This window comes from Octodon degus, unplaced genomic scaffold, assembly GCF_000260255.1.
Source record: "Octodon degus isolate 3935 unplaced genomic scaffold, OctDeg1.0 scaffold00002, whole genome shotgun sequence".
Lineage (NCBI taxonomy): Eukaryota > Metazoa > Chordata > Mammalia > Rodentia > Octodontidae > Octodon > Octodon degus.
The window spans coordinates 2810616-2836743 of record NW_004524578.1 but is presented as its reverse complement, the minus strand read 5'-3'; the positions used below and the strand labels follow the sequence as shown (position 1 = coordinate 2836743).

Here is a 26128-nt window from a genome sequence, read left to right as displayed (position 1 = left end):
CCAGGCCTGCAGCACATTATGGGGCCCCCCTGGAAGCACCCACAGCACAGGACACACACAGACACACAACACACTCCACTGTCCCAGGAGCAGTGGTCCTACACACCGCTTTTTTCTTGATTTTAGCAGCCTTCTGCATCCTCTGAGCAGCATGGAAGAGAAGAGAAAAGCAGGTGAGTGCCAGGGAGGAAGGCGCGGCAGGGTCATGTCACCATGGGCCCAACGCCCCAGCCCTCCGAGCGGCTGTGCAGCAGAAGCGCTCCACGGGGACAGGCGGAAACCCTTGCCTGTCTCCCACACACACACCTGCCCTCCAGGGCCAGGAGTGACTGTCAGCGTCTCTGTTCACAGTGTCACTGAGGAGGACAGCGAGCAGCAGAGCGAGCCACGCTGGGTCAGCGCCAGAGGACCCAGGCCATTGGCTGCAGGGCTCAGCACTGCCCCTCGCTTGCTCTGCTTCCCCCTGGCCAACGCAGATGGCCTTGTGCTGACCGTCAGAGGTCAGTGTGGAGTGGGCAGACGAGAAGCCGGGGGGAGGGCTGACAAAGCTCACCCCACCCCACAGGCAGGCAGCCCAGGAGGGGCTCGACCCAGGCTCTCCTGTCCCCTCCCCGACCCCATCTGGCATTCTGATGTGGCTTCATTGTTCCCCGTCCATCCTCACCGGCTGTTCAAAACCCAGACAGTCCACCATGCGCCTAGTGCTGCAAGCATGTCTGAGTATTCCCTGAGGTCATACATGTAAATAAAACATGATTTACTTTCCCCCTTTCTGGAAGTATTTTGAATGGTGCTAAAAATATACACATGGTTGAAATGGGATTTGAAGTGTCAAACAAACATGTTTTATAACTAGAATGGCTCCAAACAATTATCCTTAAAAAGATGTGTTTCTTAGGACCGGGTAGACTGTTCCTTATTAAGGAGCTGGTGGCCTCTGTGCCAAGCCTAGCACTTGACCACTCATGGTGCAAATCTCCCTCAGCTCTGCTGGGCCCCTTGGCTCTCCCCACTCTGCACTGAGGGCGTGTGGTCAGAGTGGGACAGGATCCCTGTGCTCCACTATGCTCCTGACAACTGTGCTCCCCAAAGCAGTGTCCCTGGGGGCCCAGAAGCACCCCTACCTTGACCCTGCTGACGGCCTCTTGTGCCTGCATCATGCGGATGTTCTTGGAGGGGTTGCGCTCAGAGAGCAGCTGCGTGGACCCCAGGTAGTTGGCGGCAAAGATGATCCCATCGATGAGATCCTCTGGCTCACAGGGACCTGGAACTGAGGGTACAGAGTGAGCTCTCCCCAGAGAGAAGACGGGGACAAAGCATCCAAGAGCCTGGCCTTGGCCCCAGCACCACCGAGGCAGCCAGGCCAGGTGAATGAGAAGGGACAGCTTCTAGGAACCTGCGGCCAGCTGGGGCACATTTCCTTGCTCAGCCCCTGTGCCTGGCAGAGGGAGCCACACAGAATCAGCACTGGCCAGAAGAGGGCGGGCAGTGTCAAGAGGGTGCATCCCACATCCAGACCACTCTAGGTGGCTCAGCTCCATGGTAACCATCATGTGCTGTAATGTGTAGAGCGGTGCTGCTTCCCAGGCAGGGCAGCACTTTCCACGCTGTCCGTGGAGCCTGCGGAACGGAGGGCAGTGACCCGGCAGCGTCAGCTCTCCCCCTCCTGCAGCCCGTCCCGCCAGCCCTGCCGCCGGCAGCCGCACATCTGCCGCAACTCAGGCCCCGGCCAGGCTGGAGGCCTCTAGCCTGCTGTCTCTGGCCAACGGGACTTCGAGGATGCTCTGGCCCTGAGTGGCTCAAAGCAGGAGCCACGGGCCATGTGCACTCTGGGCATTCGAATGGTGTCTCCTGCAGGTGCACGAGAAGCTTTTTCTTGTATGTACTTATAACTCTGTGTTTGTGGATTCAAACCCAACCAGATCGTGCGCCGTACAGAGAGACCTACAATGGGTGAGTCTGTATGGAACATGAGTGGGCCCTTCCTTAGGATTCCCTAACACACAGTGTGACAACCACTTACACAGTATGAGCCCGCATCTGGAAGTGTTGGAGTTCACATTGGAGGTGCAGAGGTGATATGAAAATAGCACGGCATTTTATGCCAGAGCAGTGCCCGCGGCCCTGAGCCCCCACTCCAGCCCTCTGATGGACACCCAGGGAAAGCCACTGTCGAGAAGGAGGCCAGCACCACCAGGATGGAGCCCACACGCTGATCACCGGAAGCCGGCGCACATGCCGTGGCTCTGGGACTCCACGGGACTTTGGGAACCAATCCTGGGACCCTGGGATGGCTGGGATTTTGGTTAAAGGAGACACAGCTGCTGGATGCTCCTGTACAATCAGTGCTGGCCAACCTTTGCCGGAAAGGGCCTGGCGGCAACTGCTATAGGCTTTGTGGTCTGCTTCAAGGACTCATTGCTGTGCTTGAGGTGCAAAACAGTCACAGATGATATCAAAGTGAGTGGGCAGGGCAGTATCCCAGTAAAACCTTATTCAGAAAACTGAGCAGGTAGCCAGGAGGATTTGGCCCTGGGGCGGCAACCTTTGCCATAACTCAGCCTGCCTCTGAGGGGCAGCATGGCTGCCTTCATCCCTCATCTCTGCATATCTCCCCCGGTCCAGAGCCCTCTTTCTGGGGGACTTCACTTGGGCTCCCAGTTTCCTTCTACCCTGACTGCCCTGCACTGTCACAAGGGCCAGCTACCCTACACTTCCCTGGTCCTACTGCCAGCGGCCCCTGACCTTCCCTTTTCCCTGCCAGCTGTCCTGTGGTCTCACCTGTGCCCCTGCTGCTGAGACCAGCTGGCCAGGACAGCGCTGCCCATCAGCCCAACCGCGCCTGCCTGGTACCCGCACCCCCTTGCCTCTCTGCCCTGCTTCTTTGCCCCCAGGCTCTGAAGAACTCTAGCCTGTTTTCTTAAGTGTTTGCAGGTAGAGAAAGCTGCTTCCCAGGACAACCAGTGCCATCACGGACTCACTGTCAGGTCATGCCCCCAAATGGCCCTCAACCTCTGACAGGCACTGCCTCTTCCCCCGGACAGGCCCCTGCTTGCCACACAGTCTGCATCTTCTCTAGGGCCCTCAGGATGGCAGCCAGGCCTGGTCCGGAGCCACATCCCAGCCCATAGGTCACTGACAGGCAGAGTCCTGTTTAGTCTCGAGGGTGCCCAGCCTGGGCTCGAGCGCACAGTCCTCCTGCCTCGGCCCTCCAGAGTGTACAGATCGCAGCTGCGCACCACCATGACCGGCCCCACTTTCTGTCTTTCTAAGCTGCAGCCTGTGCCACCCGTGCACTCTGGTCTGTTCCACTGGAGTCTGATCGACCCTGCTTGCAGCTTCTCTGGGAAGGAGCAGAGTCCTGTGGAGTCTGAGGGTCACCTGCAGTTCCTCCCTAGCCTCCCTGTGGGACGCCTTCGTCCTCCTGTGCACTTAACTATCAACCGGGCCCTCCCCGGCTTTTACACATGCGCTGGCCACATTGCCAGCACCTTCACATATACCCACCGTGCCCTTGACTTCGGTGCCAGGGAAGCCAGTGGGCGCTCTGATCACCACTCCACCACGGCCTCCTTCCCAACTCAATCAGGACTCGGAACCTGCAGTCTGTGCCCCCGCTCCCACTCCCACCTCCCACATACACACCCTCACCTGAGAAGAATGATACTAGGTGGGGCCTTCACAGGTGAGCAGGGCATGGCGGGAGGGCAGCAGAGAGGACGGGAAGGCAGGGCAGATGAGTCGCACACACACATCAGCCCCCAAGGAACGGGACCACGACCGGCAAATGTGTACTGAAAACAGTCCTAAAAAGGAACTGTGCACCACAAGACCTGAAACCGGGGCAGCCACAGACCCGCGGGGTCATCAGGGGAAGCGCTGTGGCTCTATGCTCCATGCTTCTGCAATGACGTGTCAGAGTGTAAACTGGATGCCCGGGAGACTGCAGACCTCCCTAGAGCGGTGGTGGCGACCCATGGCCAGGAGTCTGTCGTCATCGGAAGCTGTAGAAGCTCCGCAATCACTGTTTCTATGTACCACTATGAAACTAGGTCTTGTTTTAGGATTTAACTAGAAATGACAAGAAAATTCAAATCAGAAAATAGATTACTTATTGAATAAATAAACTAACCAAGAGTTGGACACATAATTTTAGAAGTTGCAGTGAGCGCTTTAATAAATGCCCATTAAAGCTCATTTTTAAATTTATGCATACATTTTTTGATAGAGAAGACAGATGCAAAATCACACAGCCCTGGGTCACTCTCTGTTCCACTGATTCCTCCCCTACTGTTATTGGCATCTGAATTAAATCATGTGACTCAATTCTCTTCTTGTAAAATGGAAGTGACACTGAAACGGTTGAGATGTCATGACTGGATTCCCGGAAAGATCTGAGCAGAATGCTAGCAACAAATAATTCAGTAACAAATGTGCTAACATCTTTGATTTACTTTATTCAGACCGGCCTTGGCCCCATGGTGCGCCTCCTGCCTCAACCTCCCACGTGCTGAAGTTACAGGGGTGCACCACCGTGCCCAGGTTGTTAATGCCTTTTTTTAAAGACCGAATTGAGTGGCATTATGAACAGGACCCCAGAGAGCTCACTTGCTCTCTCTGCCATGTGAGGGGACAACTGAAAGCAGCTGTCTACAAGCATGACTGACGCCCGACCACATTGGCACTGGGGTCCACTTCTGGCCCCTGGAAGAGCAAGAAATAACCATTCGCTCTTCACAAGCCACCCTGGCTCCCATACCTGCTTGAGGCCACCAGACTGACCCTTGAGTCCTAGCTCCACGATACTCCTCCCACTGCCGTGGGGGGACCAGAATCCATGTCCTGTGTCCTGTTTTGGCCTCTTGCAGCTCTGCTGCATCTCAGGATGGAAGCTGCCATCCCTGGGCTTCAAGGCCATGCCCCTATTTGGACATCAGTGCTTATGGTAGGCCACGGAGGGCATGATTGCTCTGCCACCCTAATGCCACAGACTCCAGAGTCCAAGGTCCTGAGCCCCTGCTTGGGGTCCTCTAGGGTTTGTGGGCACCTTGCTGTCTACAAGGGGCTAGAGACAGATGTCCACCCAGAGTGGGCTGAGAAGTAAACCTGAGGTTGCCTGGAAGCAGCCTAACTCTGAATTCCCGGGTCACGCAACCCTCTGCAAGCACAGGAGAAGGCAGCCCAGGGCCCGCAGTGGCTGGGAGGAGAACTGGGAGCTACTTCCACCTCCACAGGTTAAGGTTCCCGGATGACTCTCGGAGGGGGTCGGAGGGCCTTGGAGGTCTCTCTGAAGGCACACCAGTGGGCACACCTGAAGCTCTGGAAAGCCATAAGGTAAAAGGAAGGCACTGCTAGCTCTCATTGGGACGGCCCACCCCCACCAGCCCCTGAAGGCTGTGTCCCCTCTTCTTGGTGCTCAGGTTGAATTTCAAGGGCTCTTAGGAGACCTAGAGGCTTCCTTCTGCCAAACCCTCAGGAGGAGTGGGGTGATGATGTCGCCCTGTCATCTGTCCCTGAGGGGAGAACCCCGGAGGATAGTTGGAAGGTGGATGTGATGATGGAGGGGAGGTTCATGTGGCCACTAGTGCCCCTGAAGCACACAGGAGCCTCTCCTGGGAATGGAGACGCTGAGCCCCCAGGACTGCTAGGCCTTCAGACACAAGGTGGCGGTCTCTGGGCACGAGGAGGAAGTAAAGATTCTGGCGGCAGGAAGTACTCTAAATGACGGAAGTAATCCAGCATCCATTACTGCCACAAACCCCAGCTCAGACTAGAAAGAGTGAAATTGCTGTCGGGCATGGAGAGCTGAGGCAGAGGGAATCCTGGCATCTGGTGGCCTGGAGGCCAGGCGCAGGGAGGTGGCCCTGCTCCACCTACTGCCGCCTCTTCCCCCCTCGCCTTGCTGGGCCACACTTCACAGAGGAACTCCCAAGCAGAGGGTCCCCTGCAACTCCCAGGACCCTGACTTTGGGACCTACGCGTCCTGGGCCCAGGATGTCTGCTCTCCAGCTGCACTGGGGACTAAGGGGATGAGACACGGGTCCTGCTTAGCACCAGGCCAGGCCCAGAGATGGTGTCCCCAAGTCTTGAGATTGTAGAGAAAGTGGCTCTGGAGCACTGCACCAGGTGGGTGGGATAGGACAGGAGCCCTTTACCTCCTAGGAGCAAAGAAATCAGGAATCTCCACAGTCATACCTCTCTGAAAGGCACAGCCCGCACCTGCCTTCTCACGCAGGGTGCAGGGCGAGGGCTCAGTACCCAGGGAAGCTGTAGCTTGTACAGCCCCGGCCACAAGGGCTCGGAAACCTGCGGCACCCCTCCCTCCAGGACTGCTCTGCAGGGTGGGCTGGCCCCTCCTCCTCGCACATGCGCACTGGCTCTTGTTCTGGTGCCGACAAACGCCCTGACCAGATGGGCAGCACTGGGTGTGCCAAGTGGGTGAGGAGCGTGGGGGCAGCAACGGAGCGGAGCCCTGCCCATCTGTCCCCTGGCAGCCCTGGCTTACAATGCAGGTGCAGCAGCTGGGGACCACAAGGCCACCCAGCAGAGGGGCCAGTGTTCACTGCTGCATCGAGCACACCTTTGGGCCTTGCACTGCCCACGGCGCATCGCGCAGCAGTAACCATCATTTGCCAACCTTCGCTCCAGGGAGGCTGGATGCAATGACCACTACTGACCAGGAGGTGGCGCCACCATGTTCTGTAGAAAGGCCCCTAGACCTTGGGCCAATGTCCCCTGTCCCACCTGTGAGGTAAGGGGCTGCACAGCACCCTATGGGCCTTGTTTCCTGCAGTGGGAGATGCGGCGGGCCTTGCCTCTGACCCCAGCTTGCACTTGGGAGGACCCCCCTGGGCCCCTGCTGGCCAGTTCCTCAGTGGCCTTGGCCAGCTCTCCACGTTCGCACTTCCAGTGCAACCCAAGTCCCCAAGTCCATTTATGCAGGACAGGCCTCCCCTCTCCCGGAGAGCACCCCACCCCTCACTGGGGGCCAATCTGGGGGCCCAGGTGCCTGTGGGTGGGGGAGTGCTACCTTCACTGTAATTCCCACAGATGCCCCCACTCTACCAGGGGGCCGTGGGGTACAGGCTTTTCCAATAGGAAGTAACACACAAGGCAGAGACAGGACATCCTGCCTGCTCGCCTGCCCTACCCCCAACTGCCTGGGAAGGAGGAGAGCGGGCGGGGGTGATGCCAGAGGGGGCCAGGGTTCGTTCTGACTCATAGTCACCCTTCAGCTGCCGCCAAGAGATGCGCAGCCGAAGGCAAGCACTCCCTCGCATAGACCAGCAGCTGGGCCTGCCGAGTTGGTGCACACTGCTTACTCTGCTCAACTCCCGCAGTACCCAAAGTTGAGACCACCAGAGGGAGACGGATGACAAAAGAATAAAGATCTCAAGGAGCCCTGCATCCCCCAAACGGGATTTTTCCTCTTCAGGAAACACCTCTGATGCTCATTCTCAGATGCCTGCCTGGAGCTGAGCTAGGAAGGACCATGACCACCATCCCACCCACCCTCGCCTGAAGAAGCTGTTGCTTGAATCGCCCTCAGGAAACCCTGGCTCCTGCCAGCCTCTCATCAGCAGTCTGGACAGGGAGGTGGCGGGCTGTAACAGCCACCTCGGAGGACTATCCTGACCACGGAGCACACAGAAGCTTCCTGTGCACCCAGCCCCGGTCCAGGTGGTCTTGCGAGACTGCACCTGCTTCTCTCTGGATCCCAGTGGGGGAGGCTGCGTGAACCTGGGGTGGCGCTGCAGCTGGGCACGTGGTGGTGCATCCATGAAGCACGGCTGTGACAGACAGGAAGGCCTGAGTATGGCCCCATATTCCAGGCTTCAGCCCTTCACATAGCAGGATGGAGTCCCAACCACGAAGCAGATGTCACTGTCCCAAATTTACAAGTAAGAACATCTGGGTGGGGCTGAAAGTCTTGCCTGTGATCACTGTCCCAGACTCAGGCACTCTGGAGTTCAGATCCCATGAGTGAGGCTCTGGGGGCTCCAGGAGTGGAGCACAGCTGAGGGGCTGCTGCAGCGGTCCAGGCAAGAGTGATGACAACAGAGTGGACCAGGGTAGGGGGAGAGAGGCGGGGCAGCCAGGCTGGGATTCAGTAGGAAGGCCTGGGAGCAGGGCGAGGCATCAAATGAAGGCGAGAAGGTCTGGATAGCACTGGAGGAGCCCCAGGAGATGGCAGAGCTGGGGTAGGGATGCCAGCCAAGCCTGGCTGTGAGGCCAGGCATCTTCCAAAGGAAGCTAAGGATAGCCGACACAAGGGTCCAAGGAGCAACACGGGGATGGGCCAACTGGTGAAGATGCCACAGGAAGCTGTGGACCTGGCAGGGGGCGCCCCAGGAGTGAGCTCCACAGACACCTAGAAGAGAAGAGGCTGCAGGGAGAGTCCCCCTGCACCCAGGCTGGCGGCGGCCATCTGCAAGAGGCCTTCTCATCGTGGGCATTGCAACAAGGAAGCTGGCGGTGACCTTAAGCAGATCCCAAGGACACTGCGCAGGGGTCAGCCTGCAGGTGGAGGAGTGCAGGAGGTGCAGGCCACGTGGCAACCCCTCCCCAGACCCAGCTCTGAGGAGACAGCAGAGTGGCAGTGTGCCCAGCTGTGGGGGCACAGAGGGGATCAGAGCCAGCAGAGAGCACAGAAGACCCAGGAGAGAAGGAAACAGATGGAGGACGGGTCACAGTGCAGCTCGGATGCCACAGATGGGGGCCCTGAGACCCCAGGCTGGGCAGACGGCCAGGTCGGGGGAGTCAGCCTCTGGGAAGAACGTCTCACAGGGGGAGAGCAGGCAGGCAGGGGCAAGTGTCAGCTGTGGAACTGGGTCCCACACTGGACCTTCTGCCGCGGGCTGGGTCCTCAGGCCCTAGAAAGGCTGCGCCGCTGCCTCCAAGCCAACCAGGTGCTCCTTCAGTGCAGCGGCCCGTGCCATTGAGAAGCACCTCTCAAAAGTGATCTTGGGAGGTTGGTAGGAAAGATGCTGTCTGTAAAGTCAGACCTGTGGGACATTCGCTGGGGAGACACAACTGGGGCTGTCACTGGAGGGAAGAGCTTAGAGCCTGTGGTCTAGCAGTTCAGGACTCAGGGAAGAGCAGCTGGTCGCCAGGGGCATGGAGGAAGGGAACTCACAGCAGAGTGAGGAAGGACATTGAGTAGCTGTGTGTCTAGGGACAGACATCAAATGTAGCTTGTATGTGGGAGAACCATGTCGCAGGGAAGGTGTGACCAATTTAGAAGGTAGCCCAAAAGGGGAAGGGCATAATCCTGGGCTGCTGCTGCAGCACTATTTGTTTGTTTGCAGAACCAGGGACTGAACTCAGGGCCTTGCGCTTGCCAGGGAAGCGCTTATTCCACTGAGCCATCTTCCCGGCCCCTGCAGCACTATTTGTACAAACAAAAAACCTGGAAACCACCCAACTATTTCTGAATGGGAGACACCCGTCGCTTAGCAAGTTCTACGCAACGGCCCCTGTACATTACCACGCACAGTACAGATTTGGGGGTAATCTCCAGGATTTAGGGTCACATAAGAAAAGCAAGGTGGAGAAAGGGAGAGTTGAAATTCAACATCTTTTACCTAAGAAAGGGGGAGATGTGCTTAAAAATAAGCAGAACGTTAAGCATTACACATTGCATACACGGACAAAGCATCACATGGTACTCAGCAATACATCTTTTGCTTTTATGTTATCAGTTACGAACATTTTTAAAGCTTGCACAAAATTTAAAATTCAGAAAAAAATTGTCAAATGTAAAAATGGTTATCTACAGAGAGAGGCAGTAGACAGGGCAAAGGGAAAAAAGAGGAAACTGGGCACCCTCGCACAAGCCCGTGCTGTGCATTTGCCTTTGGAACCACGGAATGGAAGTATTTACATGATGACAAAGGAAAATCCAACAAAAGAGCCAATTCCTCAAACCTAAAGGAAAAATAAAACAAATGAACCTGTGCCACCATTGGTGACACAACCACAAAAGGGGAAAGAATTCCAGAACACTGTCAGATACGGTCTTCTGCGCATCCTCCCTGTGGGTGCTCCTCCAAGGACGAAAGGGAACGCGGATACACAGCGCATGTCCTTGGCCACGCTGATGCTGGTGCCGCGTAGAGGCTGCTGTGTGGTCTGCAGAATAAAACAGGAGCACCATCATGGTGGTGTCCTTGAAAAATAGGATCTGGTGCCAGGAGGAAGAAGTGTGGCTGTCAGGCGTCCACAGTCCTGACCGAGTGGCAACATGACTCGTGATGCAGTTTATCTTTAAAAACAGAGCACCTTATTGCTTATCGAAAATGATCCCAACATTTAGCAGGGAACACAACAAACACTCAAGTTTCTGGGGATCAGGACTCTGTGGCTTAGCTGGGTGCCTCTGGCTTAGGGTGTCGCAAGCCTGCAGCCTATAGCTGGGGTGGCTACGGAGCCCAGAGCCGTGCTAAGGCCGGCACGGGGGCGGTCCACGTCCAAGTCCATTCATGCAGCTGCTGCCCAGAGTACACACGTGCCACGCAGCTCAGTACTCTCAACTAGCCAGCCACTGACGGAGACCACTAGGAAGCGACTCTAGGCAAGATTTAAAATTAACCCACTGGCTTTCCATTTTTACTCGAGTCTGTCCATGGCCAAGGTTGCCTGTCTGGAGATGGGCAGCAGCTTCATAATAAGTGAATCTGTATGCATCGCTGGTCCCGGATGAGGCCTGTAGTAGCCTGTGAGGCCATGAAGCCTTGCAGGACAAGGTAGGGCCACAGCTGAGGATACCTGGCTCCAAAGCAAATGCAGTACGTGTCAGCCTAGAGATAAGGCGGTTCTCCTCACGGACGTAATTTACTACTTGGAGAAATACCTGAACTAACTGACTCTCAAGGTCCTGCTCACGTTCCCGTACTTCTCTCAGCATCCCCCTCCTTTGTTTGAAGACCAAATAATTATGGACCACCCAGAGAAGTTCTGTCTCAGCCCCTTAAAAAACCTTGAATTCTGTTAGAGGGTTTGGATCCTCCCGGAGCCCTAAAATCATACCACTTGTCTCCTTTCATTAAGCCCTTGCCATCTACTCATTTGGGAGGTTCTGGCCTGATCAGTCTGATAAACAACCACAACAGCGTAGTTGAGGTCTCTTAGACAGAACATCAAAGGAGAACCAAATGGAAGATGATGAATTTTGGTGACCTAACTCTGAAATTTATATCCCATCACTTTGGTCTGATTTTATTCATTGTCGTTAGAGGTTAGTAGGGAAATTAATTTAAAAATTATTTAAAACTGCTTTTTCTCAACTATGCTCAGAATAACCAAATACTTGAAGACAGAAAGTTTCTCTGCACGACATCCAGCTAATCAATGAAGGGGAAATGCAGTTAGAATAATCAATTAGTGGATCTAGGCAATAATTGCCACTAACGTCACCAAAAGAAATAACCACAAGTCATGTATCTCCTCATGAAGAAACACAAGGTTTTCTCCCAATACAAATGAGTACGTTATATGTCAAATAGGCATTAGATCTTTTTTTTTTTTTTAAAGACACCACTTTGGTAGACACAAAAGAGAGAGGAGCAAGCTAAACACCACCCTTAGGATGCAATTAGCAAAATCCAGACTACAGGAAACTGTAGGCTAACTGATGCAGACCCTTCTACAACAACATCAGTGAAACAATGGTTACGAAGGACAACAGAGAGACGGATGAAGAACCTACAAAATACGAGCCATAAGAGAACCACAAGATGTAGAAACCGATCTCAACGTACGCACCTGACATGGATCTCATGAGAACACGTTGGCAATGAGGGAAATGCAAGCACTAACGGGATACTTAGTAATATAAAGACATGACTGATGATTTTATTTTATTGGTGATAATGATACTGACTTTGTGTTTTACAGAGTTCTTGTACTTTAGAGATACATATTTGAAGTATTTAAAAAGAATATGATACGATGTCTGAAGTTTGCTTTAGAAAAACCTGGGAGGGTAGAGAGGTAAGTGAAACACTACCAGCCAGGAGTGGGTAAACCATGGTGCACTTGAAGCCAGCGATGGGCACGTGGTACACTATCTTCTGCTTTTATGTACGTTTGAAAATGTTTTTATACAAAATAAAATAATGAATCTTTCAGAATGGTGTTATATTTCAGTACTGGGCAGGTTACATAACATTGTTTCTTATGTTCTACCTAATTAAATTAGACAAGAGGAAGAAGTAACAGAAAATAAGACAAGAAACAGCAAAAATTATTCGAATTTGCAGATTGAATGATGTACTCCAGAGAATAAAACAAAAAGCAAAAAACAAAAGAACCTGAAAATCTAATTTGAAAAAAATAAGAGAATTCATTAGGTCAATGGTCTCAAGCTTAATAACATCTTCCTACCTACAAATGCAACAAGTTGGAAAAATTAAGCAATAATTTTACCAAAACAATAAAAATGGTATAACACCAAGGAACTGATGAAAAAGGGTATGTGTGGGATTTCTGTGAATACAGCTTATGGATGAAGGTAAACAAACCCAAACAAGTGGAAAGATAAAAGCCTTTTTTGGCTAGGAATATTCTATATTATAAAGATGACATTCCAGTCCTTCTAGCTAGAAAAAATTAATTCATGCTAAATAAAGATGTCAATGGGAAGTTTTTTATTTTACTTTTTAATTTTTTTCAGGGAAGAGTCTACAGGGTGTTCAGGGTCTCACTACGAGATCGGACTCATAGTGATCTGCCTGTTTACAGCCTCCCAAGAGCTGGGATTACAGGCGGGCACCACCACGCCCTGTCTCTTTTGCCGCCTCAGTGCACCCCGGGGGGGGGGCAGCAGGGCAGGCCTGGGGATTGAACCCCTAGTCCCTGCGCCTGCTTGCAGATACTTTAATCCACTGAGCTATTTAACTGGCCCGGAATTTTTAGTGTGTAATTAAAGAAGCAGATCTGAAAGTCTCTAAGAAAAATAGACATACAAAATTATCCAGGGAAAAGCAATGTTGTTGGCAGAAGCAGCAGCAAGTTGTACCAGACAAGAAAATGCACCCTCAACTCCCAGGAAATAAAGCAGCGTGGGTCTGGAGGCGGAGCAGACAATCTCCACGGCCCACAGAGAAGCGGGTCTAGACAAAGGTGGAGAAGGCAGAGAGGGCAAGACGTACCCCGCAGTTTTGGAAACGCTCAAGACACAATTTTTTTTTATCCATACCAGAATATAAACCAGACATTTAATTTTAAAATGAAGCCTCATGAATTAAAGACTTGATCCCCAGCTGAGGGCACTGCTGAGAGGTGGTGGAACCTCAAGGGTGGAGGGAGCTGGTCCCTAGGGGCGTGGCCTTGAAGGAGCTCCTGAGACCCTGGTCCCTTCCTAGTGTCCCTTTGCATCTAGGCCACACTGAGGTGAACAGCTGCAGTCCACCACATGCTTCCCGCCATGATGTGCTGCTTTGCCACAGACCACAGAGATGGGGCCAAATACACTGCGACTTCTGAGGCCATACACCTGTTCCCCCTTAAGAGTTGATGTTCTCAAGCACTCTGTCACAATAACACAAAGCTAACTCTTGATTCCTATGGGCAGGGCTCAAGGAAAGAAACACAGAGAGTTCAGCAACATGAAATAGTGTTTGGCTTCACTTCTGATGAAAGATACCAGAAGCCCACAACATACCCCTTGTACCCATCAGCCTAGGGTAGGATCAGACAGCGGAAGAGCGCGGTGCTGGTGACCATGGGTCCTTGCTGTGTCAGCTACAGCTGGGAGCGAGTTCCCTGGCTCCTCCTGGAAAGGCACTCTGGCCAGGTCTATCAACGCTATCAGTTACTGCTCCCCAGCTCTGCTCTGGCAAGGAACTGGTTCCATAACGAACTCACAGTTGATCCCAAAGCCATACCTGCAAGGCTCCTCCTTGTTGTACCCACTGGCAACCACCTACCGGGGCTCATCAAACTGCCTGCTTACACAGTGTTTCACAGAGCTTGTGCTGCTACTTAAATAATCAGGCAGACCTATCCTGGGCTCCAAAATCCACCATGAAATGAAAGAGCAAAGTACTGACTCAGGTAGCCAGTACAATATCAGTTTTAAGACGGACGTCTTGTAGGCTGGTACACAGTCAGGAAATTTCAGCAAGGATTCGCAAGCAATTTAACAGTGGTATCCGCTGTAGCAGAGGAGTAGGGTCTGGAATGAGAACTGCCTTCATATGCTGGCCAAGAAGGGGTATGCCCACGAGGGTTTGCAGGGTACAAATCATTCTTACCTCTGTGCTCGTGGCCCAACTAAACACTATTTTTAGAAGTAATTTCAAACCTTTAGTAATGAATCAAAGTTTTATTTTAAGACATGTTTAATTCCTACCCATGAAGACTGAAAAGAATAACATAGAAAACCAGTTTTGTCTGTTAAAAAAAAAAAAGGAAAGAAAAGAAAGTCACTTTGCTTTTCATTGTCTCTCTCTGGAACTTCATGCCCCTTCTGTTCCTCCTGGCAACAGCATCTGAGACCCACGTCGGTGAAGAGGAGGAGGTGCGGATGCCTTTAGCTTAGCAGTCTTGTCTGAACACACCCGCCCCAGCTGCTTCTTTCAACGGCAAATTAGGTCTCATACCCTACGTATCCATTGTACGAGCTCAACAAGGTGGCTTCCTCCCTGTGAGGGCCCCGAGAGAGAAGGGGATGAGGAGCAACGTCAGCCCCAGGCCCAGAAGCCCAGGCCCTGGGGTCCCTATTCTTCCATGTGGCAGCAAACGGCATGGGAAGCTGGCACACTTAAGGACAAATGAAGCAAAGCGCTGACATCTGAGGACAAGTGCCCTGCTACCATGGGCCTGGAGGGCGAATGGGGTGGCTGTGAGATATGGCATATGTCCTAGTGAGCTTAGGATGTTAGACTGGGCAGAGCACAAGGTGGGGAAAACAATCTGAGCTATTGTTCTCTGCTATTTTGTACTAAAGCTGTCACTGTTAGGGTCCATTGGGAACACAGGTTGAACCTGCGCAACTTTTTGGTTTTCATAAGCAGGCGTCTAACTTTGGTTTTCATAAGCAGGTCAGAGGCTGTCCCTCACTAATCTCCAGGAAGCCTTCCCCCCAGGGTGACCGCTCAGGCACAGATGATGTAGAAAGCTACCCCTCTTCTCTAGTCACAGGTGCTTTTCTCAGTTCTTCAGAGGTCAGACACAGCCTAGCAGCTCCAGGAAGACAACACGCTCAGCAGCGAGAGGAGTGCTGCAGCGGCTCTGAGCACTCACTCAGTCCTCACGCTCGAAAGGCAAATACTTGGTTCTCTAGTCAACACTGCAATCCAGGGGCTGCCTTGTGATGCACCTTTAGCTTGTAAGAGGAAAGGAGAAGTGTACTGGAGAGAGCGCCAAGGATCGGAAGACCCACTAGACACAGGGCCACTTGGTCAGAGGGAATGAGGCTGAAGCCAGTTGGCCACCATGTTTTCCATGGGAATCCGTGCAGAGGCCACCAATTAAGGAGAGTGTAGGGGTCTCCTCTGGTTTAAGAGCTTCCTGTTCCCAGGAACCAGTATATCTTTTATAGGCTCTCTCTGGATATGGTTTTCAGGTCCCCTCTAAGGGACATGCCCTAAGTCACCCAAAGTTCCCTGCCATACCCAAAGTTTATAATTCCCTCATCCAGATACAATCCACCAATCAAAGCTGTCTCTACCATAAGCAATGTCACGACATGACATGGCTGTCACGCTACCACTCAGGTTACCTGGGGAGCAGGTTAGGACAGTTAACAGATGGTCAAATTCTCATGCAAATAATTAATTTACTCTACAGAAAGGCTGCACTTTCTCGAAATAAATGGGAAGACAACACAGCTGGCTTGGACCTTTGCCCTTCTTTGTCCTTGCTACCTAGCACAGGAAGCAATGGCTGGAGCTACCCAGACATTATGTGACAATGAGGCGAGAAGCCTGAGGATGAGGCCGAGAGAGGTCACATGGTGGCCCTGACAACACAAAGTCACCAAATGAGCAGCCACTCACCACTTCTTCATGGTAGACGCATGCTACCCTATGGTTACATGCTAATGTTACACGGCTATTTTGTTGTGCTTGCAGCCACATGCACACCACACTAATAAAGGTGTTTAACTCAAGTGTGTTTCTTTCACAATTAATTTTACTTTAGGAGTTTTCATGATCCTTACAGTGACCACTTCCAGTTGCTGAATACAATTTTGATCAATGAAGGCTTCAGTGAATATGAATCATCTAATAAAAAGGATGTGCTTCTGCTGAAGGCCTCGGATTTCCTAACAAAGGATTCCTCTTCGCTAGGAACAACTCTGAGTCGGTTTCAGGCTCCCAATCTTGGCTCCATCTGGTTTGGAACACTCTGAGGTGGTGCAGGGAAATGGATCTTCTGGGATATTAGGAGGAAGAGCCAGAGGTACTTTAGAGACTGGCACCATCTTCAAATTCCTCCCCAGACTCTCTTGCAGATATGAAATTGGCCTAAGAGTCAAGAGTTTTATGACCAAATCACCCCATCCTAGCCAGTTGAAGGAGTTCTTTCTAAACAATGCCACGGTTCCACAACAAATGAGCATCTTAGGTCTGTGAAACCTTGTCTCCCTAGAGCAGTGTGACTGGTACAGACCACCCTGGCTCTGGACCTCTAGGAAAACAAGGTACAGAGAGTGCTGTCCGAGAGATGCTCTGCCTACCCATCAATCAGGAACCCAACCAAACTCTACTGCAGAAAGCATGGGAGTATGTGGTTTCTTTCTGCCAATAATTAGGTCCAGGAAAACTGCAACTCTTCAATTGGGCTGGAATCATCACAATCTGATGTTTGAACCAGCAAAAATAGACCTCAAATCCACATGTAAACTGCTGGGTAAAACCCATGCGAGCCTATTTGGACTGTCAAAATGAAATCAAGTTGGGTTTTTCTTTAGTTTTAAGTATTGGTTCTGTGAATTCAAAGCCAATTTTTATCTGACTTGGGCACCATTGAACAAGTTATACCAATAAATATTAGTTTGAACAAGTTATTTCATATCAAGCCAGTTGAAACTGGTTGAGCCTGGTTGAAACTTGTCCCTTCCATGGGAATTTGGGGGTTTTAGTTTCCCTGGCTTGAGTTTTACCAAAAAAGAAAAACAGAGTGAGAAAGTTTTAAAGTCATTTATTGTTGAAGGCTGACTTACTCTGTTCCCATAAATACTCATAAGAATCAATTACTAGCTTATTGAAAGAATTAGTAAAATTTACATTGTTTATTATAACACATTCCTGGCCCAGAGAAAGAGCTCACATGAAGAGGCACCTACAGGGGCCCTGCAAGACCACACAAAGTCAGCTCCAAGAAGGTGGGCCCCACGCCCCCAAAGTGACGCAGAGCAGGGCTGTATTATTAACCCCCTCCCAAGGGACAGGAGGGTAAAGGGGAAGCGAAGAGTGTAAAAAAAAAAAAACCCTCCTGAACTGGATACCATTCTATTCACCCTGATCAAAAGCAGTAGATCATAATTAGCTGTTACACAGACACATTTCCATCTATTAATTCAGCCATCAGTGTTATCTGCGAAGCAATTAGCAAGGGTGGAATTAAATGAATGGTCTTCTATGCCTTGCATCAAAACAGGCAAATAGGCCAGACCTTCCCTCCCTCTCAGTGGGCTTATGCACCACTCAGAAGAACAAGTGCCCAAGCACCTTGCTGGAAAGTTGCTTCTGACACAAGCTCTGCAGGAGAAAAGTCGCTAATAAAAGCACCTTTGTCTTGACAAACAATGCTGCTACCCCCCAAGGGAGAAGATTCAGTCACTTACCAGCCACAAAACTTGGAAATGATGCCACCTTCTTTGTCTGTTAGGAAATAGGAACAAATGAACCTAGTTGCAACCGTGGCCCGTAGGACTAGGCTAGGGTGTAGACTGTCTCGGCAGATGCCTAGATCCATGGCTGGCTGGTGCTGCCCAGAATACACACCTAGCCAGTCTCACGCAGACAATGAGATACTTGGGAAGGGCACAAAGCCCCAGTAACTAAACCTTGGGTTAGCAAGTCATGGCCACAAAGGCACCTGGTGACCATGCGCCCCAAGGACTCCCCAACTTGTGGGCATGAGAACTCCATGGGCTTGTCTTTTAAAGCTATGGTTATTTCATCAAAGCTCAACCATGTTATATAAAACATGTTACCCAGAAAATTGATACTCCCACTCCTATTTTAGGGGTAAGAATACATGCTTTCATTATTTCAATAATCTCCATCATAGCAGTGCTCATTTATATGAAAGTGTTGGTTAAAACCATGGTGTTGGCTTAGAACAGTAGTTCTCAACTAGTATGATCTTTGTTCCAAGGGGATATTTGTCCATGTCCAGAGACATTTTTGGTTGACATAACTTTGGGACAGCCTCTAGGAGGCAGAGGGCCACGGTGATAATAAACATTCTGCAGAGCATAAGACAGCCCCCCAAACAAACAATTACTAGCCCTAAATGTTAGTGGTGCCATTGTTGAGAAATTCAAGTTACAATACAGTTATTGAACAGTGGTGCAGATTAATTTTCTGTCATATGAGGGAGCACCAATAACCCTCCCACACGTGTACACCATGGGCAGCACAGGGACACTCCACTGAGTTTCTTCCTTCCCACCTCCCACAGCAATACCCAAGTGCACTTGTCCTGGGCTCCATCTCCCCAGCTACTGGGTGGGATAAGAACTTGGGAGAGCGAGCTGGCCGTGAAGGGGCAGGCAGCGCCAACAAGAGGACCCTGGTCTAGAACTTCCATCCTTGGAAAAATTTACCTCTGGGACGTTATTATTGTCAATGGGTCCATTGAGATCAGAACGCTGCTGCTTCCTCGGCTGCTCCAAGCCATTGCAAACCTGGAAACCAAGAATTTAAAGATCATGTTTTTAGATATTACAGAACCAAGCCACCACACCTAAACTGAATGCTTCATGGGATCCAATTTATAAAATACGCTGCGCGCAGAGATGTGTGTGTGCCTGTGTATGTGCACGCATATATATTTAATCAGATTACCATGCGGCTGATATTATACTTTTATACCTCCAAGCAAATTTTTAAATCACTTTCACATTTTATTATTTATTATCATCTTTAGTTATAATAAAGTACACATAACATGAAATCCTCTACTTGACCCATTTTCAAGGGCACGGTCGAAGGATACAACATGCATTTCCATGCTTGCATGACCCTCACCACCACCCACTTCAGACAGCAAGTCCACACTTCCCTCTTCACACGGCAACCCCCACTCCACTCTAGAGACCCATGAATTCTGCTACGATGAGTGCCTGGACAAGCAGAATCCCATGGCAGTTATGCTCTGGGGACGGGCCTGTTTCATCTTGCATAATGTCTTCAAGACTCGCCCTTGTTAGAGCCCTTGCCGGCACGCATCCCTTCTACGGGCTGAACAGTATTTCCCCCCACATGTGCACCACACTTGCACCCATTCATCTACTTACGGATGTCTCCTGGATACTGTGACAAGGCTGCAATGAACACTGGTGTGCACACATATTTTCCTTTTCTTTTTTTTTTCTTCTGTAGTTAGGACAGGGCCTACAGGGCCTACAGGGCCTACAGGGTCTACAGGGCCTACAGGGCCTACAGGGCCTACAGGGCCTACAGGGTCTACAGGGCCTACAGGGCCTACAGGGCCTACAGGGCCTACAGGGTCCACAGGGCCTACAGGGCCTACAGGGCCTACAGGGTCTTGCTGCATAGACTGGACTCGTAGTGATTCTTCTGTTTTCAGCCTCCCAAGTGCTGGGATTACAGGTGCGCACCACCACGCCCAGTCTCAATCGCCCTTTCAGCAACCCTGAGGGCGGGGCCGGCACAGCAGGCTGGGGATGGAACCCCGGACACTGCACTCTGCCTAAGCAGGCACTTTAGGCTGCTGAGCTATCTGGCAGGCCCTGTGCACACATATTTTTGAGGTGTTGCTTTCCATTCTTTTGGTAGCACACTCCCAATCATGGAGCAACTGTATTTTTAACTTTTTGAAGATTCTCCATGCAGCTTCCCACTATACATTCCTAGTATCAATTTTTAGGGTTCAAATCTTATTTTTAAAAATCTTAAAATTTTGGATGAGAATAAATGCAAGTCAATAAATGCAAGTCAATCTACTATTACCAAGTCTTCTCTTTAAAAAAGTTTCCAAACCATAATTCCCATTACTTCAAATAACAAAATCTAAGACCTGGGTGTATTTTTTCTGCAATTCCTCACCACCCAGAGGACTGAACCCCAGGACTATCTGGAAATAAACTACCAAGCAGTTACAATATTGTGACAACAGTGACACGGTGATATTAAGCTACATGCGCAGATGCTGCAGGGTTATAACAGCCCTTCACTTAGGAGAGGGCTATCTCCACTACTGCCTTAGAGGTCAGACAACTGAGACTTCAAGCCCCAAGACTTGTGTTATCTGCCACCTTCTCACAGAGCGTAGGGGACACAGCAAGACGCACCCTATCCTACAATGCCACTGTCATGGTCCTTGATGGAACCTTATCCCTATTGCAGTCTGGAGAAAAATTAAAGGCCCTGGAACCACCTGGCGCTGATGGGGACACATGATGTGCCAAGCAGGCAGAAGGACTCCTGCTAAGTGTCCCTGCCCGCCATGACCACAGATGCCACTGGGTTTCAAAGGGAGTAGGGTGGAAGAGGGTGGCACAGAGGGGAAGTAGGCCTTCACGGGCAGGAGAGCAGAAGCGGGTGTGTGTGACACATCCCGGGAAGAGTGCACAGGGGCTGGCCCCCCAGAACGGAAGGTAATCAGGGACAAGGCTGACCCAAGCGGGTCAGATATCTGGTGCTCCTGGCCGCCTCTGTCCCTCTGCTAGGAGCCTGCAGAAGACCATTTCCCGTTACGGACAGCACGCTATCACGGACTGGGAAGTTCTAAAGGTAAGAGGTTAATACTGGATTGAAGACCTGGAGATGCAAAGCCTGCAGACAGCCATGGCTTCTCGCTGGCGGACTTTGAGATGGTGCTGGGCTTCACAAAGAGCAGGCCTGACTGTTCCTTCGGCGCTCTGCTCTTCTTCTAAAGCCATTGGTGCTCCTTCACGGGGATGCCACCCCAATGCCCTTATCTAATCCTACTCACTTCCAGAAGGCCCCACCTCTGAATACTATGGTTAGATTAAGAGTCTACCCTCTTAGTACCACATGGTGATGATTAAATTCCAGCACATGAACCCACAGGAGACAGCTTGGCCAGACCACGGGGGGTGGGGCATGAACTTGCCCTGCTGTCCTGTGCAGCCTAAGGCTAGCCTCTGGCTTGTATGGGGCTCCTGGGCCACTCCTGGGCCCTTCAAGGCCCCCAACCCAGGAGGAGACCCCAATAGGCAGGTCTTTGGTGCTAGTGGAGCCCCCCTACAACGAATGCAATGATGGCCAGGCCAAATGGACCCCTTCCTTCAGTGGGGACAAGACCACTCTGCAAGGGTCCGGATGGGTCAAATTCCCCCACCACAAAGCACACGAGGCCAAAGCTCTGAGGATACCGCCAGGCAGCCCCACCTCAAGTGCCAGTTCACAGCCCCACCTCAAGTGCCAGTTCAGTAAGCAGAAGTCCTCCTGGGGACACGGCCCAGGCCTCTCTGCGCTGTGAGCTTCTGCTGTCTCTCAGGGCACTCAGAAGCTAAATGCTGATCTACCCTCCTATGAGCCAGGCAAGCTGCCCCCGTGGACTTCACTTCCTGCAGGCTTGCCCCACCTACTGAGAGCACAGTGCTTCCCCAGGACAACCCCAAAGAAATAAACTTACCAACCAACCAGGGAAACCAAGTTAACAGCACCCATTCCACAAACATCATACCTGGGGGCAGCATCTAGCGTTTTAGGCAGAAGGAGGGCCACAGGCTTACTTAACAGGAGACTGAAGCCCTTATGGGGTTAGGGCCAGTGGCATGAGCCATGCACTCCAAACCTGGGCTCCACGCTCAGCCAGGGGTTACTGGCTGGGTGCCGGCACCCCCACACCCAGCCCCCGGGACGCCTTTGTGTGGGGCCACAGTACAGGGTGTCTGGGGGGAACACAAGGTCTGCCTTGGGTGTGACCTTATTCTCTACCTCAGTGTTTCCTTGACTCCTTCCCTAGTGGGCTCGGTTTATCACCATGACAACCGCATCTCATGATAAACAGCAGGGATGGATTTCAAAAGAGGCAGAAGGGTGGGCTTGGGAGATTTCTCCTTGGGAGAGCCCATCTGGTGCTCCGATTTCCAGCTTGGGGGATGGGAAGGAGAGCGGGCAGCAGGGGGACCAGCTTCTGAACCTCACGTAGGTCGAGGCCCACGCGGGCTAGGGGCTCCCAGACACTTCGCGATGGGAGCTGAAGATGTCGTTGAAGTCCTCTTGTGCCTTCCCCCAGGTACAGCAACCAGCCACACCTCAAAGTGAGAGGCCGGCTGGTGTCTTGCCCCTCACTAAGTACTGTGGGGTGTCACCAAAGCCAGTAGCTGAAACCTGCCCCAGCTGGAGAGTGCAGTAGGTGAAGAAGTGGAATAAAGCCCACTCCTGGGGACAGCTGTTGTCACCGAGAGAAATGCCTTTAATAAAAAACACTAATGCGAACAAATCGTTCTAATAAACATGTTGATTTCGGTCGGTGCAAACTAATGCTCAGAATTTTTAATGCGTCAGTTCTGATCCGTCTGTCTGATTAAACTGAAAACACAGCAAATTAACCTACATGGCACTGGAGGAGCGAGCCACAAGGCCATGCACACCTGCCCGGCTCCACTTGCACCATCTACAGGCAGGGCGGCGGAAGGTCTCCAAGCGTGCTCCTGATGGACAAGCACATGAGCAGCTCAAGTTAGGGACGCACAGGACGGCGCACAGCCAGGCAAGCCAGAGTCTCAGCTCTGCACTACACACCTTCCGGTTCGACAGAGAAAGCCCAGGGCCATGAGTGCATGGCTCAGTTCCGGGACAGCTTCTCCCTGAATCGCTTCATCTGCTTTGTTTCCAAAAGAGCTGCTCAGCCCTGTGGGGACGGTTTGTATCTCATTGTCCCCCTCAAAGCCTCATGTGCACGCAGCTGATTGGATTCTGAGGCACTGATAGATCAGCCCACGGCTCTAGCTAAGAGTGATTTCAGAGGTGTGGTCTGGTCAGAGGCAGTGGGCCGCGGGGTGGGGGGGGGGCTGGAAGGGTCCCCATCCCTCCATGCCTCCGCCCCTAACCGCTCTCTCTGCTTCCCAGCACCACGCCACAAGCCCTTTCTCCTCTGTCCTGCCACCTGCCTTGGAAGCAAGTGACTAGGGACTGAAACCTCCACAAACTGTGAGCCCAAATCAGACTCTCCTCCTTACAGTTACGAGGGTTGAGCGCTGTGTCTCAGAAAGAAAGTCACCCACTCCTTTGAAATTCCAACAAAAATGTCTTGCTCCAGCCAACTTGGGAGGGGATGCTGGGTCCCACTGCCCAATGACAGCTCTGAATGGTATAAATCAAGGGCAGAAGCCACCAGCATCACGTGGAAGACCCCACTCAGAAGCGTGGGAATCCTTTGCAAGCCCTTGAAGCTGTCTCCTGACACATCCAGGACCCAGAAAAAAAAAAAAAAACTGCAATATTGTTATTTTTCTTCTTCCATTCCTCTTGCAATTCAGGTCACTCCTGTGATATTTATTGTGAAGAAAATGAGAGCTTAGGTAAGGTGTTCATCCTTACAATAGTTCCTCCCACAGGGGTGCTTACCATTTTCGAACAAGATCTATGGCTTAAAAGTATTATGACAGGACACACCGGGGACACCAGCAGGTCAGCCGCACTGCACTCTGCAATCTCTAAGCAGATCTGTGACTAGGATGGGGAGGGAAGGAAGGCCCCTCCACATCCCATATCAGGCCTTGTGTAGAGCACACTTATGCTAAAAATTAGTCTATCTGGAATACAAAATTTTCATGCAAAGTAAAAATTTTACCCTTTCAACATCTCCTCCTTGTCCTCCTCCCTTTTTTCTTCTCTTTCTTCTCCTTCTTCTATTTTATTTATTTCATTTTTTTGCAGTGCTGGTATCAAACCCTAGGGCCTTGCACATGCGAGGCAAATACTCTACCTCTGAGGTACACCCGAGGCTCTTCTTAACTATTTTTAAGAGAACAGTTTGGGAGTATTAAACAGATTTGTAATGCTTACTACTATCACCACCATGCAGTGGTAGAAATCTTTTAGTCTTGTAAAGCCAAAACTTCACACCCATCTGAAATCCTCACCCAATAGGGCATCCTATATCGTTATTTGCTTAACATAGCAGCACTCAGGGGGACTGACAGTGCCCACCCCCCCAAAAAAAATGGGGCTTTGCTTTCTATATGTAGTTTCTGAAATCTCTACCAGTGACCCCCAGCCACTTGGACATGTTTTCTACTTTATCTTTCACTGGCTTCTCACATAACCTCATGAAGGACAGAGGATGAGTGGGCATGCCCAGCCCAATGTTTCAGAGCTGAATCCCACTTGTCTAAACTTGTCTCTGCATTGTGACCAGTCATCAAACATCTTCCTGAGGTGGCCTGTCCCAAACTACTGCTTGTCGCACATCCTGCACCGTGCCTGACACATGTTCTTGAGAATAGGGAGCTGCTTGTAACAGGCCCCTGAGCCAGTTCAGGGACAGAACTTAGTGCCCCCCCCCAAGGCTTAAACCCTCCACAGCACAGACCAGTTTGTAAACAATGACACATGTGAACAAAAGCTCCCTTGCAAGATCAGGCCGAGAAGCTGTAAAGCCAGCTCATCCAGGTGTCAGAGTTATTAAATATTGTTTTCATTTCAGACTAACCGGGTTCCTCCTGCATTGTTTGTGAGCATGGCAATGTAAAAAAAGTAGACATAATATGATCTCAGGACCCCGCCATTCCACCCCTAGCTACATAGCCAAATAAGCTCAACACAGACAAAAACTGGGATGTGTGTCATCTTAGCACTACTGGTCACACTAATCAAAAGTACAAAGAACCCAAACATCAAGCTCAGGCATCCCCGAGGCAGGGGTTTCATACAGTCAGTAACCATGGGGCACTACAAGGAATTCACTGTCAGGTGCAGGGAGTGGCTGGCGAGATGAGTCCTGGACGTGGGACCCAGGAATATGCGTCTCCCTGCCCTGCTGGTCCTCTGCTTTCTCTGCTTTCTGCCTTCCATGAGGCGAGCGCCTCTTCCCCCCACTGCGGCCTTTCTCCACGCCCTCCTGCCTGGAGCCGGCCCCCTGCAAGCTAAAGCTGAGAGGTACAGTAAACCCCTCCTCCTTTACACTGCAGGTGTCAGGTACTTTGTCCCGCAGTGAAGGCTGTGCTGAAGGTGACAGAGGAGTGCAGGGATGCAGAGCAGCCTCTCCATGCCAGGGAGTGTTATTCAGCGCTCCTGGAAAGGCGTGAAGAACCGACACGTGCTGTGGCACAGACCAACCCTGGAAGCACCACGCTCAGCACGAAGCCCGGCACAAGCACGACCTGTTGTGTGACTCCAGGTAGACAAAATATCCAGGAAGTACCTATTCTCTCTCTGTAAACCATACACAGAGAACAGAGACCTGTCACTATGAGGAGGGCCGCGGGAAGGGACGAATGCAGAGCAGCGGTTTAAGAGACAGAGTCTGTTCCGGAGAAGACGAAAATGCACTGCACCGAGATGGTGGCTGCTGCATGAAAACATATTAAATGCTACTGAACTGCTCACTTTAAAATAACCATAATGTCAGATTTTAGGTTATGCATGTGTTGCGATGACTGAAGGGGAGCTAGAAGTACAGTCCCCAGAGTGCTAAAGAACAAAGGAACTTCCTATTTGGTTCTGATAAATTCTCAAATAAGAAATCCCCCATCGTTTCTGAAATGTTTGCTCAGAGGCCGGCACGGCCGCTTCTGCCCTGCTCCTACTCGTGGCTGCAGAAATCTGCACTCTTTCCAGCCAGCTGACCAAATGCTAAGAGGCTCGTGTGCTCAGAGTCATGCCGAGACCCCCGGGGCTGAGAAGGGGTCCCTGGCTGTTGCAGGCAGCTCGAGCCCATGTCCCGACCTGGGGGAGCTCCTGAATTCCATGGCTGTCCCCACTTAGCCGTGAGCCCTGTACACACATTCTGA

At 51.4% G+C, this 26128-nt stretch overlaps 1 protein-coding gene across 2 annotated transcripts in view; it reads right to left on the bottom strand.

The window, feature by feature from the left end:
- Positions 1 to 26128, bottom strand: part of Apba2 (amyloid beta precursor protein binding family A member 2) — a 232344-nt gene that overhangs the window by 19547 nt on the left and 186669 nt on the right. For both annotated transcript variants that reach the window (XM_004623237.3, XM_023709820.1), the window contains 3 exons: positions 18782 to 18862; positions 17795 to 17831; positions 1125 to 1270 (listed from right to left, as the gene is read on the bottom strand). In XM_004623237.3, the coding sequence (XP_004623294.1) occupies positions 1125 to 1270; positions 17795 to 17831; positions 18782 to 18862 (264 nt within the window). The remainder of the gene's footprint in view (positions 1 to 1124; positions 1271 to 17794; positions 17832 to 18781; positions 18863 to 26128) is intronic.